This window comes from Mustela lutreola, chromosome 10 (assembly GCF_030435805.1).
Source record: "Mustela lutreola isolate mMusLut2 chromosome 10, mMusLut2.pri, whole genome shotgun sequence".
Taxonomy (NCBI): Eukaryota; Metazoa; Chordata; class Mammalia; order Carnivora; family Mustelidae; genus Mustela; species Mustela lutreola.
Window position 1 is genome coordinate 15234774 of NC_081299.1, and position 17075 is coordinate 15251848.

At 53.2% G+C, this 17075-nt stretch overlaps 1 protein-coding gene across 3 annotated transcripts in view; it reads right to left on the minus strand.

The window, feature by feature from the left end:
• ECE1 (endothelin converting enzyme 1) overlaps positions 1-10845 on the minus strand; it is a 115056-nt gene extending 104211 nt beyond the window's left edge. The window contains exon 1 of one of the 3 annotated variants that reach the window (XM_059138406.1): positions 10710-10845. In XM_059138406.1, the coding sequence (XP_058994389.1) occupies positions 10710-10712 (3 nt within the window). In that variant the 5' untranslated portion in view covers positions 10713-10845. Of the gene's footprint in view, positions 1-4511; positions 4572-10709 lie in introns of those variants that run through there. The other 2 variants (XM_059138408.1, XM_059138404.1) reach the window with 2 other exon arrangements.
• Between the last annotated feature and the right edge of the window lie 6230 nt (positions 10846-17075).

Genomic DNA, 17075 nt, shown 5'->3' on the forward strand with positions numbered 1-17075 from the left:
TCAAGAAAATGTCTAAGACCAGCTGTGGAAAGAGGAGCCGGCCTGCTGCTGTTATCAGTGACCCCCCATCTCTAGGAGTTGAACCCTGATTGTGCACCCGACAGGCTCCAATCTTACTAGCTCTCATTTTAGTGATCACCCAGGCAGGTGATTGTTACCCCCACTTCACAGATAGGAAGCCAAAGTCTCAGAGAGGAAAATTTCCCTGCTGAAAGGTCCTTTACAGGACACCTAAGTGGTGGATCCTGGGTTCAAGTTCAAGTCAATACCACAGCCCCCACTCTTAAGCCTCAGGCCACACTGGACGTACAGGAGTCAGTGAGTGCAGGGACCGGAGGCAGAAGGTGGGGAGTCAGGCAGCATTCCCTGCTAGGCCGGCCTTTACGGTCTCTCTGCCCCTTACTCGGGCTGGAGGCAGACACAATCGCTCCAGCCCACATGAGGGGTGTGTGTGTGTGTGTGTGTGTGTTGGGGCTGGCAGTTAAGGACCTTGTTTAAGGGTGTGTGTGTGTGTGTGTTGGGGCTGGCAGTTAAGGACCTTGTTTAAGGGTGTGTGTGTGTGTGTGTGTGTTGGGGCTGGCAGTTAAGGACCTTGTTTAAGGGTCTCCCAACTATCTGGGGAAGTAAAGTAAGCAAGCAGCCATGGGGCGGGCTGACGAAGACAATTTCCTCACCTCCCCGGCTTCGGCACATTGACCAGAACCAGAAATCAGCACAAATGAAGGCTAGTCCCAGATATTCTTTCCAGCACGACACAAGGCTTAGAACGACAGAACCACAACAGTAATAATGTTGATGACGGCACCCATTACCGAGGACCTACTGCACGCACCCTCCTACGAGCTTTACACAGCCTTACAAGAATCATTTCAATGTAACACCATCATGAGAAAGATGGTACTATTTTCCCCTTCTGCAGGGCGGGGGAAACGGAGGCTCGGAGAGAGTCACTGGCCCAAGGTCATGTAGCTGGGACGAGAACCCAGGTCTGTCTGGCTCTGAAACCCACATCTTTTTTTTTTTTTTTTTAAGATTTTATTTATTTATCTGACAGACAGAGATCACAAGTAGGCAGAGAGGCAGGCAGAGAGAGAGGAGGAAGCAGGCTCCCTGATGAGCAGAGAGCCCGATGTGGGGCTCGATCACAGGACCCTGGGATCATGACCTGAGCTGAAGGCAGAGGCTTTAACCCACTGAGCCACCCAGGCACCCTGAAACCCACATCTTAACCAGAAAGAACACTCTATCTCCCTGGTCCAGGAGACCAGGGTCTAAGTCCCTCTTCTAACTCTTTGCGTGGCCTCAGGCAAATTTCCTTTCCTTTCAGAGGCTTTGTCTTCCCGCAACAGGTTGGTCTAGATGACATCTAAGTCACACTTCCACTTCAGCCTTCTGTGACTCTGAGAATCGCCATGACCTCTTGCCCTCTCCCCACCCACCACTCCAGGAAGCCCTGCAGGATGCCGGCGAGCCTCCCACTCCATGCCCACAGAAAAACATGAAGTATTGCCTTCTTCTGGCTGCCTCGTGATCCCAACCAGCCAGGACACCCAGAACCGCAAAGCCACAGGATTCCCTCGAGCTGGGCCGTGGGAGCAGGAGCCCAGAGGGCAGAGGGGCCGGGCAACCCCTCGCAGCCACCACTTCCTCTGCCCTCACTTCTCCAGGGTGTGCAGAAGTAGGGGAAGCAGGCTTTGGCTCTGTGCCCTTCTGGCCCATTTCTCTGGGTCCCCGTGGCCTGGGGTGGTGGGAATGTGGCCACTTTGGGGGAATCCCGAGCTCACTCTGGAAGGTCAAGTTCAAGTGGAGGTTTTAGGACAAAAACCTTTGCTGGGCTCCAAAGGCAATTTTCGCCCACCAAGCTTTGTGGCCGGAACGTCCTGTGGCATCTGGGATGTCCTGTCTCCCTCTCTCCCATCCTCTGAAGTGGCTGCTAACATCCCAGATCCTGGAGTGAGACAAGCCTCCCCCTCAGGACAGGTCAAAAGCACTAAGATCCGGCTCCCCCTTCACCTGCCACCAGCCTCCCTGCCTCGCTCCTGCCCCCTGCAGTTCATCCTCTGCACAGCAGCCAGAGCCTTGGCAAAACCTAAACCAGTCATCTCCCTGCTTGGAGCCCTGCAGCGGCCTCCCATCACTCTCAGACCAAAATGTCAACTCCCCCAGCCCCCGTCCCCATGATTGACAAGGTCCTGCACGACCTGGCCCCTTTTCCCCTGCTCCCTCTGTCCAGCCACAGCAGGCTTCTTGCTGCCCAAAACATGCCAAACCCCACATCCCTCTCTCAGAACTCTCCTGCCCCACATCTTTGCCCAGCTGCCCTCTCCTCATCCTTCAGGACTCGGTTCAATGTCACCTCCTTCCCTGCTGACCCATTTGAGTAGTTCCCTCTCTACCTCTCAGCTAACTCACCACTGCATCACTCGGTTTTCTTTTCTTTCTCTGAAGTGATCCTTCTGGTTGGTTGGGTTGCTTGTGCAGTCCCTCTCCTCCACTGCATCTCCTCAAGGGCAGGGATTTTGCTACTCCATCCACTTTGGTTCCTACAATGAGCTGGGACCTCATTTTGTCCTTACAACTAACTCTGCAGGTGAGGATGCTGGAGTTCAGAGAGGTATACTGACTTGCCCAAGGTCACACAGCAAGGAAGTGGCAGGATTGAGACCCAGGTCTGCCTGATACCCAGGCCATTTCTGCCAGGCCTCCATGGAAGAGACTCCCACGGCCAGGGGCCCACTTCAGGGGGCTCTTGCCCAGAGAGGACCAACTCACAGTGAGGCTCTTAGCAAGGGTACCAAGAAGGAAGGGCCTGTCTACTTCCTCAGTGCCCCCTCCTCAGAGATACAGGGCAGCTGGGGCTCACGAGTGGGGCAGGCACAACCCTAGAGGTGAAGAAGCATAACCTTCAATCTACCCAATGTTGTGCAGAAGGGGAAACTGAGGACCAGGGCAAGGGAGGGATTTAAAGTCGCACAGACTGGTAAAGCTTCACAGCCTGGGGTCTCCAGATCCAAGAACCCTTCCTTGCCCCCAGAAATGACAAGTGAGACCCAGAGCACAGGTTCTAGGAAGAGTGCCAGTCCCAGAGCTGCCAGGCCCCGAGGGCAGGGGCAGGGCCAGCAGAGTGCATCTGAAGCCCTAAGACAAAGAAAAGTCTCAACTTTCTTCCTTCTTTCAGAAAAGATTCGTCAGGAGTCTACTCGAGGCTAGACCTTGGGCCTGTCGGTAGAGGCGAGCAATTTTCCAAGCAATACTCGGAAAATGGACACCTCCCTGGAGAAACACCTGGTAGTTTCTCCGAGAGTGAAAGACACACAGACCCTCAGACCCAGCAGGCCCCCTCCCCAGACCCACCCGTGAGAAATGCTTGCGTAGGCCCACCAAGAGACACACGGGAATGTCACAGCTGCCCAGACAGGAACGTCGTCCATACGTGTGCATCTGCCCAGTGGGACGCCTGCAACAGAGCACATTCTGGAACATGCAATAACGTGGGCCAACGGAAAACTGTTCACTGTTGACTGAAGCTGAAGGGAACCAGACCCAAGAGGACATACTTTGAATTCATCCGATAAAGTTCAAAACCAGGAGAAACCAGGGTGACAGAAAGCAGATCAGCAGCCACCTGTCGCAGACAGAGATGGAAAGGGGCACCGGGAACTTTCTGGGGAGGTGGAAGTGTTCTACGTTTTGCTCTAGGTGGCGGTTATACAGGGCTATACATTTGTAAAAACAGCAGCACAAGACGTGTGCATCTTACTTAAGGAAATTACACGACTTAGAAGATGCCCGGTCTTGCCCTGAGGAAGCCCACAGCCCTGCCGAACAGGACGATCGTGAGAGCAGCTGGTGTCGCCGGGGCCCCACTGTGTGTCAGGGACAGAGCCGGCTTCTTCGGGAACAGCAGGTGACTAATGCTTGCAACTACTGTCCAGAAGAGGCCCCAATATCTCCATGTCAGAGGGAGGAAAACGAAGCTCAGAGAGGGGACTGCGTCCAAAGGGACATGGCAGAAAGGGAGGGAGCAGTCCCCACCTCCCTGCCTTCCTCACCCCACACTGCGAGGTCACTGGTCCGCACGCAGCCGCCACCTCCCCAGGGCCTAAGGGAACAGTGAGCGTGGGCTGGATTTCTGTGAAAGAGCTGCTTAGGAAATGCCTTCTTCCTCCGCCTTCCGCCCCCTCCACCCTCCCTCACCCCCTCACTGCCACAGATCTCTGAGGTCACTGCAGCCCTGGCCTTCCGCCCAACCAGAAGGAGCCCAGGAGGCTGGGCAGCTGTGTGCTGGGGGGTGAGGGGTAGGGGTGGTGCTGACCAAGGGGCTTTCTCCGCTCCTGGGCTCCCCTGACCCAGCCCGTGGCCCCCAGAGGGCCAGGAGGGCTTGAGGTTAGAGACCCCACCCTTGGCTCCAGCTCACACGTGACGTAACCCAGTGTCTGGACTCGGAGAATCATAAAATGTTTATTTGGAATAACAACCACCACCATTACCGTGGCTTACTCAGTTCTTACCCTGCGCCAAGAGCTGGAGTTTGATCCGTGGCTCCTCACCAACATCCCCCTGAAGTAGGCACAGTTGGGATCTCATTTTACACAGGAAGAAATGGAACCTCTGCAGGGTTCAGTGACTTCCCACAGCCTCACAGCGAGAGAGCAGAGACACGGGGATTTGAACCCAGGTCTGCCCTGCTTCAGGCCCCTGTTCCACACCAGAGCGCTGTGTCTGTAATCCCGCAGGTTATTGCTGAAAGCGCCCCTGAGGAGGTCTGTTCCAGCCCCACGGGGCTACAGATGGGAGAACGAAGGCCCTGGAAGCTCTTGCTCAGAGCCACACATAGAGTTCGTGGCAGGGCTTGGCCAGGAAGCTACATTTGTCCCCTTGGCCTGGCTTTCGGTGACCAGAGCCTCGGAGCGGGCCACATGCACCTGGATGGGCAGTGCGTGGGAGGCAGGGAGGCCTGGTTCCAGGCAGAGGTAAATATTGACATGATGGTGTTTACACTGTAACCCTACCCCTCCCGGCTGGGCCTCATACCCGTCCTGTCCCCCCGCCAAGGAGGAAAAGGAGCTTATGGGGAGGAGAGTCGGGGGAGGAGGCTTCTGGGCTGGGGCGGCTGCTCGTGCTCCCAGGGGCCAGTGGGCAGGAAGCCTGGGACATCTTCAGGCAGGGGGTTGCTGCAGCCCACAGGGCAAGGCCAGGAACCAGGGAGATGGCGTCGGAACTGGGAGTCGCAGGCCTGGATTTCAGTCCTCGCTCTGCCACGGATTGTTGATGGGACCCCAAAACAGTCAGTGACCAGGGGGGAAAGGATTGGGGTAACTGTCAGGGGCTCTGCAAATGTGAAAAATAACATTTCAGCTTGGTCAACGTCCGGCCCCAGTCACCTTCCAATGCCTCTGGCCGCTGCCCGGCAGTCCTGTCCCTCCCTGTCCCCAGGGGGGCTTTCCTGGGACAGCAGAGTTTCTGCTCAAGTGGGTGGCAGCTTGGGACTGAAGCCAGGATCCCGAGGAATCAGGAATTCACTACCTGGTTCCAGTCCCTAGTTCCCAAAGTGATCTGTGAGTGTCAGCTTCCACAGCTCTGTGCTGGGGATAAACCTACTTCCTGGGGTTCCCATGAAGGTCAGAGAGGTTTGCTTTTAAGTCCCAGGCACATGGAAGGTCATCGTTTTGCCCCTCAGTTTTCCCACCTATGAAATGGGGAAGGTGAATCAGATGTTCAGAACACAAGCACGCTTTGGTTTTAAGCTCTAGTAGCCAAGGCCTCACTGTCTCCAAGCCCTGAAGTTAGATCCTCCCTTAGCTAATTTCCCGAATGTTCTCCAGAAACTTGTTCCTCTGTTTACATCTCCCCAAAGGATCCCCCACCACCACCAAGGGCTCTGTGGGGAGGAGGGAGCTGTTCCAAGGCTTGTCAGTGAGCCAAGACAGGCTGTGGATCTTTCTGCCACCTCTGCTCTTGGGGACCCCTGGGGAAGGGGAGAACTCCAAGGCCCTAGACCCCCAGTGCCACTCACTGATTGAGGGGTTCACTTAGCGTTGGTTGTTCATTAAACTCCCCCCCCACCACAGATTATAATTCCTTAGGGACAGGAGAGTATCTTCATATTTTCATTTCTCTAAAACTTGGCTCCTAGGAAACATACCATTTCACTAACTTGCCATAGGAAGCACAAATGCCATCTCTTCTGGGAAGCCTTCCCTAATATATACTCATGCCAAGGATGACTCTAGAGTGGTATCCCCAGGTTGGCACCATCCTATTCTACCTGGTTTTAGAGACATGTGGGGATTTCATCCTTCTCATTTGATCAAAGTTCCTTGAGGCCAGGAGCCCCACTGTTGTTTGTACGAAAATATGTGGAGGACGGTCAGTGTCCACAGGGAATGGGCTTTATGCAACCTCCGGGGCCACCGCCTCCCCTCTCTTCGCTGCCCGTGCTGGGCAGCATGATGGGGCTGTTGGGTGGGGTAGGAGGGGCAGTAACTAAGTGTCTAGTCCACTATCGTCTCTCCTAGGACCACTCCACCTGCTTCCTAACTGGTTTTCTGGCTCCCGGCCTCACCCCTGTTGACTATCTCAAAACACAACTCTGACCACATCACTTCCTGCCTCTGAATTCCAGAGTGGCTCCCCAGTGTCCTTAGGATAGAGGCCCCAGATCTTTAACAAGCCCCTCCCTGCATGCACCTGCTCGGGGCCGCCTCCCACACATCATCTTCTCAGCCTCCAGACCCAGTGACTGCTGAAGGCTCCGTGACTGGTCCCATCTCTCACCTACGGCTCCCTCCACCTGGAACCCAGTCACCCTTCAGACCACGCATTCTTGAGACCATGGCTTTCATGCCACGTCCTCGGGGAGCCTCGTCTGATCCCCAGGTGAGGTCCCCCTCTCTGCTTCCCAGATCCCCACATGTCTCCTTGGTGACTGCAGTTGCCCTTTTCATTTCCTGCTCCTTATCTGCCTGTCCGCCCGACTGTGGAAGAGAGATCTGTCACTCTCCTTCAGGCTGACGGCCGCCCCGACACCTGGTCCCATGCCAGGCAGACTTGTTTGCTGAACGAGTGAACGCAGCACTGTGACTATGGCCGGGGTGCTTACCTAGCTGACAAAAAAGAAAAAAAAAACGGAGTGGGAATACGAAAAGTCATAAACCTTTGCCGATGACTCCTCCCTCACAGTAGACATCAAAGTGTGGACTTTAGCCAAGCGGGTTACATCGTGGCCAATGCCTGAAACTTTCTGCTGAACCCACCTGTGGACAGTCCTCTGACTACTCAAATCTTGTTGCTCCCCACAGGGTCTGATCTCTCCCATCCTAAGAAACCATCTACCTTGTTGTTAACAAAGATTCACGACGCACCTGTTTTCCACAAATCTCAGCATTGTCAGGAAAGCTGAGTGATCCAGGTACCAGCATAGACACTGAGCCGCAGAGAAAAGGGTACTGCGGGGCTCTGGGAAGCCGGAAGCGGGCCTCCGAGCGGACAGGTGCAGGGGGCATGTGGCTGGCCTCCCATCTTCAAAGAGTAACACCTTCTCAAGTTCTTAAGCTTTTCTACACTGGATCCTAGGTTGTATCCGTATGATATCCTGCCAGGGAAGCGAATCTGCTCCGCTCGGTAGGAAAAGAGGTGCAGAGAGGGGGAAAGAGTTGACCCAAGGTCACACAGCAAGCTGGTGGTACATCAGTGTTCAAACCTAGGCAGTGGCCCCTGTCCTCAACTCAGCCACTTACTTGACTCCCAACCCTTGGCTGTGGCTTTAAGCTCAGCCCCTAGGTTGGAGTGTGGAGGAACATTCTCAAGGCGTCACAACAGCAGAGAGGGAACACTGGGTTGGGCCTCCTTTCCCCCAACCTGTCTTCCTGGTAACCCTGGGCCTGCTCTGACCTTATCTTGCTGTGTGACCCTGAGCAATCTCCTTCACCTCTCTGTGCCTGTTGCTGGGTGGTATGAGGACAACTGAAGACAGGAGATACAAAAGCCTTCTCAGAACCCTCATCCCAAGCCTGCACTGGGGTGTCCACTTGAGGCCTTTAAGAACTGCACTGATTCCCCACCGAGGGGTTAGACCTGGATGGGGGGCTGGGGACCATAGGGGACATTCAGGCAGGACATGAGAAAATAGCCCACCTTCTCTCCAAAGGAACCCTGTTCGGAGCCCGGGGACCAGGGGAAACTTGGCCATGCTGGAAGGGAGCGAACATGGGATTTGTTTAAAACCCATGAAGCAGGAGATCCGAGGAATGAACTCTTTAGCAGCCCAGAATCACCCCCACCTCAGGAATGAGCACAGGGACTAGTGTTTAGGGGAAACCAAAATGACAGGGGCCAAGGAAGCCTGATGTCATCCTCCACCCCACCCACCCACCCCACGCACGGGGGGTCAACAATCCCCAGTGGGGCTCCAACCCCTCAGCCTAAGCGTTCAGCCATCTGGCCCCAGGCATGTCCCTTGCCTACTCTCTCTCCTGCTTTCTGGCTCTCTCATACCCAGGTGCCAAGCAAGCACCATTTCTGGCCTTTCCAAGTGCATTCCTTGTTGCACTCATGTCCCTGGTCCTCTGTTCACAGAGGTTCCCCTGCCTGGAAGTTCTTTCCAATTCAGATGTCACCCGCTCAGTGATATTTTCTCTTATCTCTCCAGTCAGGAAGAACTCCTCGCCTGGTGTGATACCTCTGACTCTCCCAGAGATATGCCATCTGGCCTGAGGATCCTTATAGACATTTATGAACTGGCAGAAGCTCCCCGAATGCTGTGTTAATGACAGTTTTCCCTCCTTAGCATAGGACATATAGTAAGTGTTCAATAAATCTTCATTGACTGATGAACAAAGGAATGGTTCTCTAAGTGTCACTGCCCCTTCTTCTCCCCTCACGATAACCTGTAATCCTTCTTCCCAACTAGCAAACAGGTTAGATGTCACACAGAATGTCCCAACTCAAGCTAAAGATGGTAGGGAAAGGAAATAAAGCTGTGTTGGAGCGAACACTCTCGCTGGGTTATCTCACCAAATCCCCCATTACTCCTGCAAGCCAAGACCTTTCGTCTCTTCTCACAGATGAGGAAACTGATGGTCAGAGGTGAAGGTTCGACTTGATCCAAGTCCCCACGGGGACATGGGAGAGCCAGGCTTCGAACCTGAATCTCTCTGATGCTAAAGCGTGGAAGGTTTCTCAGGTTGTAAGCCTCTGAAAAGTATCTCCATGGCAAGGTGCCCTCTCTTTTTTGGTAGTTTCTAAGGGGAAAAAAGTTGTCTTTCTGAGTAACTTAGATCAGGGTGGCTTTGAAGGCAGAGTGAAGGATATGACTTCTATGTCTCAACCCCTTTTACTGCTCCTGTGAAGAGACCTTAAATCAAGCGCCAGGCCACAGGGTGTGAGCTCCCTGCCACCGGAACTGTCCAAGTAGAGCATTCCAGGAGAGATATTCCTGACCAAGGAGGCAGGCTGGCTCCAGTTGTATCTCTAAGACACAATTTCATTATTACTGACTCTGGGCAGGCAAATGGCAGAGGAGGAGGTAGATATTGGTGGGGAGAGGAGAGAGGAGGAAAAAGCGATTTGGGGAGGGGACGCCCGCTCTGGGTGGAGCAGAGTTCGGTCCTGGGATACCGGTGGGGAACTCCTCATGCCTACAGGGGTCCCATCTTGTCCCTGCCTGGTTCCCTTCAAGCTTGACAGCATCATTACAGAGAAATGGAGGTAGCAATCTCCCTGGAACTGGCAGCCATCATCACCGGCACATGCCGTCCTCAAGCCCTCCCTGGTGACCTGTACTCACTTCACAGGGCACAGAACAGGACTAGGAGAGAGAATCAGAAGGGCCTGTCCAAGGGAAAGCAAAGAGAAGTAGGTGGCTTCCACCCCCATGATGCAGAAGTGATCATCAGGCCCTAGAGAGATTACTGAGAGGTCCAAGGTTTCCTTCCAGAGACAACACCCCGCCCTAAAACAGCCCCAACAAACCCAGCCTCAACCAAAAGGGTTTCTTTCCTGGGGTTCCAGAAACCCCCATGAAATCCCCCCTGCAAGTCCCTTCTCCCTGGAGTCGCTTGCCAGCCCCCTCAACACCCCCTCCTCTGAGGACCCATTATAGGGAGATGCTGGGGAGAGCGGATTACCGAAAGTAGGGTCCCCAAGCACTCCCTGGTCTCTGACAGCCGCCAACCTAGCTGCCTCTACCCCCTCGGGCCATAGGGGGACAGGCAGCCCCGAGCTCTTCGACCTCTACCTAGCCCTCCGAAATGCGCTAGGCTCGGCCACCCACGACGCCCCAAGCCCAGTCTCAGCCCCAGACCGACCTCGGCGTCCCGGGACATTTAGGTCCAACTGGACCCAGCCGCTCCGCGATTGTGCCCGACCTCCGTATCGGACCCAGCCCGGATGCCCGGGGTCTCCACTCCCTGCTAGGACTTCCGGACGCCCCAGACTAGAATTGCACCAACTGTCCCCGAACCGAATCGGCCACCCTGAGCCCTCCAAACCTGGCCGGGGCCAGCTGCCCAGATCCAAACTGAGCGCGGCCGCCCCCGACGGAAGCTCGGCGATGCAGCCCGGCCAGTCGAGTCTGGCCCGCGCGACCCCCGACTCCACGCCTTCAGAGCCAGAGCCGCAGCCCGCGCCCAGCCCCCCGCGAGCCCGGCCGAGTCCCCCCGCCGCTTGGCCGCCGGGGCAGTCGAGGCGGGGCCGGGTGCGGCACTCACCATAGCTCGCGCGCTCCGCTCCCGCACCGCTCCGCTCCCCGGGCCCGGCCCCGGCTCTCGGCTCCCGGCCGCGATCCTCGGACGGCGCGGCTGCTCACTCCGGCCGCGCGCTCGGCTCCCCGCGGGCGAGCGCGGCTCCGGCGCCTGGCCCGGGGGAGGCGGGCCCGCCGAAGGCCAATAGCGGGGCGCGGGGGCTGGGCCGCGTGGCCAATCAAGCCCCGAGCCCGGCCTCGGCCCCGCCCCTTCGCCTCCTTAACCCTTGGCGCGCCGGGCAGGGAGAGCGGGTGCTTGGAGACCCCAAGGCCTGCACGGGCGGGGCCTCGGGTTGAGGGGTGCGGGGTCGGGACCTGGCCGAGCCCCGCTTCGGGAGCAGGCAGAGCCCGGGGAGCGGCTCGGCTGCGTCTGGTGCGCGGCGCCGGGAGCCTCGGCGACCTTTGTCTTTTGCCTGGCGCCTGCTCCGGAGTGTGACCCAGGGCGCTGCAGCTGCGCGTGTGTTTATGCGGGGTGTGTGTGTATGTGTGTGTTTGTGTGTGTGTGTGTGTGTGCGCGCGCGCGCGGGCGGGCGCGCGCGGGAGGGAAGGAGGACAGAGAAAAAGCGGGGGAGGCATGGATCCCGCGTGCCTGTGTGTTTATTTGTTACAGAAAGGCAGAGACTGACTATATTTGGGTTTTGTTACTTGGAGCTTCCGTGTGTGCTTCCGTGTGTTCCGTGTATATGTGTGTGTCTATGTCTGTGTAAAAGAGAGGGGCAAGAGAAGGCGGTGGGAGGGAAGCACAGAGATGTACCCATAGCTCTCCATGCCTGTGCGTTTTGTGTGTTCAGAGTAGAAACTGTCTACTGTGTGTTGTGTTAAGAAGGCGAAGGAGGAATAGGGCTCAAGGGTGTGTTGTCTGTATTTGTATGTGTGTGACCTGTGCATTATGAGCCTGTTGTACATGCGTGGCCATGTGGTAGAAAGAGACTTTGCGTCCCTCTTACAGACACCAAATTCCTGTGGTGTTGTGATGTTGTGGGTGCTTGTGTTCTTGTACACACACGAGGGGGCATGGCTGTGATTTGGTACACTGTGGATGCATCCCAGTTTCTGAGAAAGAGATGAAAACCTTGTGTGTGTTGTGAAAGTGTTTTATTTGTGTGACTTTGGAATCACTTATATTTGTATTGTGTCCAGAGGCATGATGGGTGTATTTTCAGGAGAGACAAAGCCCTCTGGGAGGAGATGGGTGGGGTTTGGGCTTTGAAGGAGGTATAAGCCTCCATAGGGCAAGAAGGAATGAGGTGGGGAACCTTGGCTATCAGCCGTGGAACTGGGGGCAAGGGAGTTGAATTGGGGGGGGGGGGTGGATTCTGGAAGAGAGGAGAGAGGACACCTGCTGCCAGGAGGGGGAGTAGGAACCGCTGACAGCAACCCCTGCTCAGAAGCTGGCTGGCGTGACTCTGGGCACAGAGTGCCAGGTTCCAAAGGGGACCGTCTGTTCCTGGGCAGTGTATGTGGCAACCTGCAGGTGGCTGGGGGCTCTGTGGAAATAGATTTCCCCCCTTCCATTCAGCAGCACTCTGATTTCCTTAATGTGGAGGGAAGGACATAGGGAGGAGAGTCACTTATCAAAATTCACAAATTCATTGAGTGCAGCAGACAGGAAGCAGGGTAGAGCGGGGAGGGTTGGGCCTTACCCTAAAGGTGACAAGACCTTCTGTGTTCCAGACACTTTCTCCATTCTGAAGGTTGGGTAATACACCATCAGCTGCTCAGGCCTGGGCCAGTTTCAGATTCCTGGCCAAGTGTCTTCCTGGGAATTGTAGCCTGATGCCTGGTAGGACATTCTGAGATCCAGGGAGACACAAAAATGGAACACATTCATCCTGCCTCCCCTTGACAGCAGTGTGATCGTGGTGGGTTCCCTTATCTTCTCTGAGCCTCAGTTTTGTCCTCTGTAAAATGCAATTTGTAATTCCTGTTCCCTCCCTGTACTGCTGTGAAGGCTTTACAACTTAATGTACATGCAGGTCCCTTGTAAGTTACAAACCACTGGAGAATATTAAGCATTTTTCCACCTATATAAAGGTCAGCAATAAGCAAATGAATCTGTGCTGTCAGGAGATCAGACTAGTGTTACCTTTGGGGAGGGAGTAACTGACAAGGGGAAAGCGGGGGCTCTTCTGGGTGCTGGAAAGGTGGTTTCAGAACCGAGGGGCTGGGGAGGGGGATGTGCTCGGTTTGTGAAACTTCCTGAAGGTCTGTGAATTCTTCTTACAGGTGTACCTCAAAGACATTGCAGATTTGGTTCCAAACCATCACAATGAAATGAAAACCACAATAAGGCGAGTCAAGTGAATCTGCTGGTTTCCCAGTACATAGAAAAGTTATGTTTACATTATACTATACTATACACTATACTACAGTCTATTAAGTGTCCAATAGCATTACATCTACAAAAAAAGTTATGTACTTTAATTAAAAGATACCTTTGGGGTAGACACCTGGGTGGTTCAGTTGGTTAAGCTGCCGATTTCGGGTCAGGTCCTGACCTCAGGTCATGAGATCGAACCCAATGTCAAGCCCACATCGGGCTCCATGCTCGGCACAGAGTCTGCTTCTCCTTCTCCTTCTGCCCCTCCCCCAGCTTGCACTCACTCTCTATCTCTCAAATAAATAAAAAATTTTTTTTAAAGTAAATTTTTTAAAAAGATACTTTTGAGGTGCCTGGGTGATTCAGTTAAGCATCTGACTCTTGATCTGAGCTCAGATGTTGATCTCGGGGTGATGAGTTCAAGCCCTGGATGTTGATCTCAGGGTGGTGAGTTCAAGCCCTGCATTGGGCTCCACGCTGGGCATGGAGCCAACTTAAAAAAAATAAAAAGACACTTTATTACTTTATTGCTAGAAAATGCTAACCATTACCAGAGATTTCAGCAAGTCATCATCTTTTGCTGGTCTTGCCTCGATGTTGATGGCTGCCCACTGATCAGGTGGTGGGTGCAGAAGGCTGGGGTGGCTGGGGTGATTTCCTAAAACAAGACAATGGTGAAGTTTGCTGCATTGATCGGCTCTTCCTTTCGTGAACGATTTCTCTGTAGCCCGCGATGCTGTTTGATAGCAAGTTACCCACCGTGGTACTTCTTCCAGAACTGGAGTCAGTCCTCTCAAACCTGCCACTGCTTTGTCAACCATGTAATATTTCTGTACTCTTCTAAATCTTTTGTTGTCTTTTCAACAGTCTTTCCAGCACCTTCACCAGGAATAGATTCCATCTCAAGAAACCACTTTCTTGGCTCATCAGTAAGCAGCAACGCCTCACCTACGGGAGTTTTCTCATGAGCTCGTAGCCATACGGTCCCATCCGCAGGCTCCACTTCTTGCTCTAGCTCTCCTGCCATTCCCACCACATCTGCAGCTACTTGCTCCCATCAGGTCCTGGACCCCTCACGGGCATCCGTGAGAGTGGGAATCAGCTTCTTCCACACTCCTGTGAATGTGGACATCTTGACCTCTTCCCATGAATCACGAATCTTCTTTTTTTTTTTTAACTTTTTTTTTTTTTTAGTTTGACAGAGAAAGATCACAAGTAGACAGAAAAGCAGGCAGAGAGAGAGAGGAGGAAGCAGGCTCCCTGCCAAGCAGAGCCCAATGAGGGACTCAATCCCAGGACCCTGGGATCATGACCTGAGCCAAAGGCAGAGGTTTAACCCACTAAGCCACCCAGGCACCCGAATCACGAATATTCTTTTTTTTTTTTTTTTAAGATTTTATTTATTTATTTGACAGACAGAGATCACAAGTAGGCAGAGAGGCAGGCAGAGAGAGAGAGAAGGGAAGCAGGCTCCCTGCTGAGCAGAGACCCTGATGTGGGACTCGATCCCAGGACCCTGGAATCATGACCTGAGCCGAAGGCAGAGGCCCAACCCACTGAGCCACCCAGGCGCCGCCCCCGAATCATGAATATTCTTAATGGCATCTGGAATAGCACATCTTTCCCAGACACTTTTCAATTTACTTTGCCCAGATCCAAATAATTCAGATATTATTAAAGAATCTTTAATTACTGGGGCGCCTGGGTGGCTCAGTGGGTTAAAGCCTCTGCCTTTGGCTCAGGTGATGATCCCAGGGTCCTGGGATCAAGCCCCTCGTCGGGCTCTCTACTTGTCAGGGAGCTTGCTTACCCTTCTCTCTCTGCCTGCTTCTGTCTATTTGTGCTCTGTCTGTCATAAAAATAAATAAAATCTTTAAAAAAATCTTTAATATAAATAAGCCTATTAAATAGCATTAAATAATCTTAAATAGTAAGACCTGAAAGTCTGAATTACTCCCTGATCTGGGGTCTGTGGGATGGGTGCTGTGTTAGTAAGTCTGAAAACAACATCCATCTTGTGGGGCATCTCTATCAGAGCTCTTAGGTGACCAGGCGCATGGTCAATGATAATATCTTGATGTCAAGTAATATCTTGAAAACAATCGTTTTTTTTTTTTTCTTCTTGAGCAATAGGACTCAACAGTGGGCTTAAAACATTCAGCAAACCATGTTGTAAACAGATATGCTGTCATCCAGGCTTTGTCGTTCCCTTTGTAGAGGGCAGGCAGAGTGGATTTAACATAATTCTTGTAAAGATTGTATTTATTTATCTGACACAGAAAGAGCATAAGCAGGGGGAATGGGAGATGGAGAAGCAGGCTCCCCGCTGAGCAGGGAGCCTGATGCGGGACTCAGTCCCAGGACCCCAGGATCACGACCTGAGCTGAATGCAGATGCTTAACTTACTAAGCCACCAAGGCGCCCAGGACCTAGGATTTTCAAAGTGGTAAATGAGCATTGGCTTCGACTTCAAGCCACTAGCTGCACTGGTCCCTAACAAGAGAGTCAGCCCATCTGTTGAAGCTTCTAAACCAGGCATTGACCTCTCCTCTCCACCTGTGAAAGTCTTATGTGGCATCTTCTTCCAATGGAAGCCTGTTCCGTCTGCACTGAAATCTGTTGCTTTACTGTAGTCAGCTTTCTCGGTCTCTGAACTAGAGCTTCTGGAAAGCTGGCTGCAGCTTCTACATCAGCACTTGGGGCTTCCCCTTGCACTTTTTTTTTTTTTTTAAGATTGTATTTATTTATTTCACAGGCAGACATCACAAGTAGGCAGAGAGGCAGGCAGAGAGAGAGGAGGAAGCAGGCTCCCAGGGAGCAGAGAGCCCGACATGGGGCTTGATCCCAGGACCCTGGGATCATGACCTGAGCCGAAGGCAGAGGCTTTAACCCACTGAGCCACCCAGGCACCCCTCCCCTTGCACTTTCATGCTGTGGAGACAGCTTCTTTCCTTAAACCTCACGGATCAACCTCTGCTAGCATCAGGCTTTTCTTCCACAGCTTCCCCCCCTCCCTCACCCTTCACAGAACTGAGAGTTGGGCCTTGCTCTGGATGAAGCTTTGGCTTAAGGGAATGTTGTTGATCTTCTATCCAGGCCATTCACCCTTTCTCTTTATCAGAAATAAAGCTGTTTCACTTTCTCACCATTCATGTATTCCCTGGAGGAGCACTTTTAATTTCCTTCAAAAATTTTTCTTGGGGGAGCCCCTGGGTGGCTCAGTGGGTTAAAGCCTCTGCCTTCGGCTCAGGTCATGATCCCAGGGTCCTGGGATTGTCCCGCTTCAGGCTCTCTGCTCAGCAGGGAGCCTGGTTCCCCCTTCTCCTCTGCCTGCCTCTCTGCCTACTTGTGATCTCTATATGATGATAAAATTTTTTTTTTTTAATCTTTAATTTTTTTTTTTTTCCCTTGGGCATTCACAACGTGGCGACCTGGTGCAGGAAGCCTAGCTTTCGGCCCATTTCAGCTTTCAACCTGGCTTCCTCACTGAGCCCCATCATGTCTAGCTTTTTATTTAAAGTAAGAGACATGTGACTCTTCCTTTCACTCAAACACTTGGCCTAATTTCAATGTTGCTGTGTCTCAGGGAATAGGGAGGCCCCAGGAGAGGGAGGGGGACCAGGGAAATTGTTGGCCAGTGGAGCAGGGAGAACACACACAATGTTTACTGATAAATGATGCTGTCTTATAGTTTGCTATCTTCTATCGCACAGTTCATGGTGCCCCAAAACAATTACAATAAACATCAAAGATCATTGATCGCAGTTCACTGTAACAAATGTAATAATGAAAACGTTTGGAGCACCTGGCTGGCTCAGTCAGAAGAGCATGCGACTCTTGATCTTGGGGTCCCGAGTTTGAGCCCATATGGGATGTAGAGATTACTTAAATAAATAAAAGTTTAAAAAAATAGGGGCACCTGGGTGGCTCAGTGGGTTAAGCCTCTTCCTTCAGCTCAGGTAGTGATTTCAGGGTCCTGGGATCGAGTCCTGCATTGGGCTCTCTGCTCAGTGG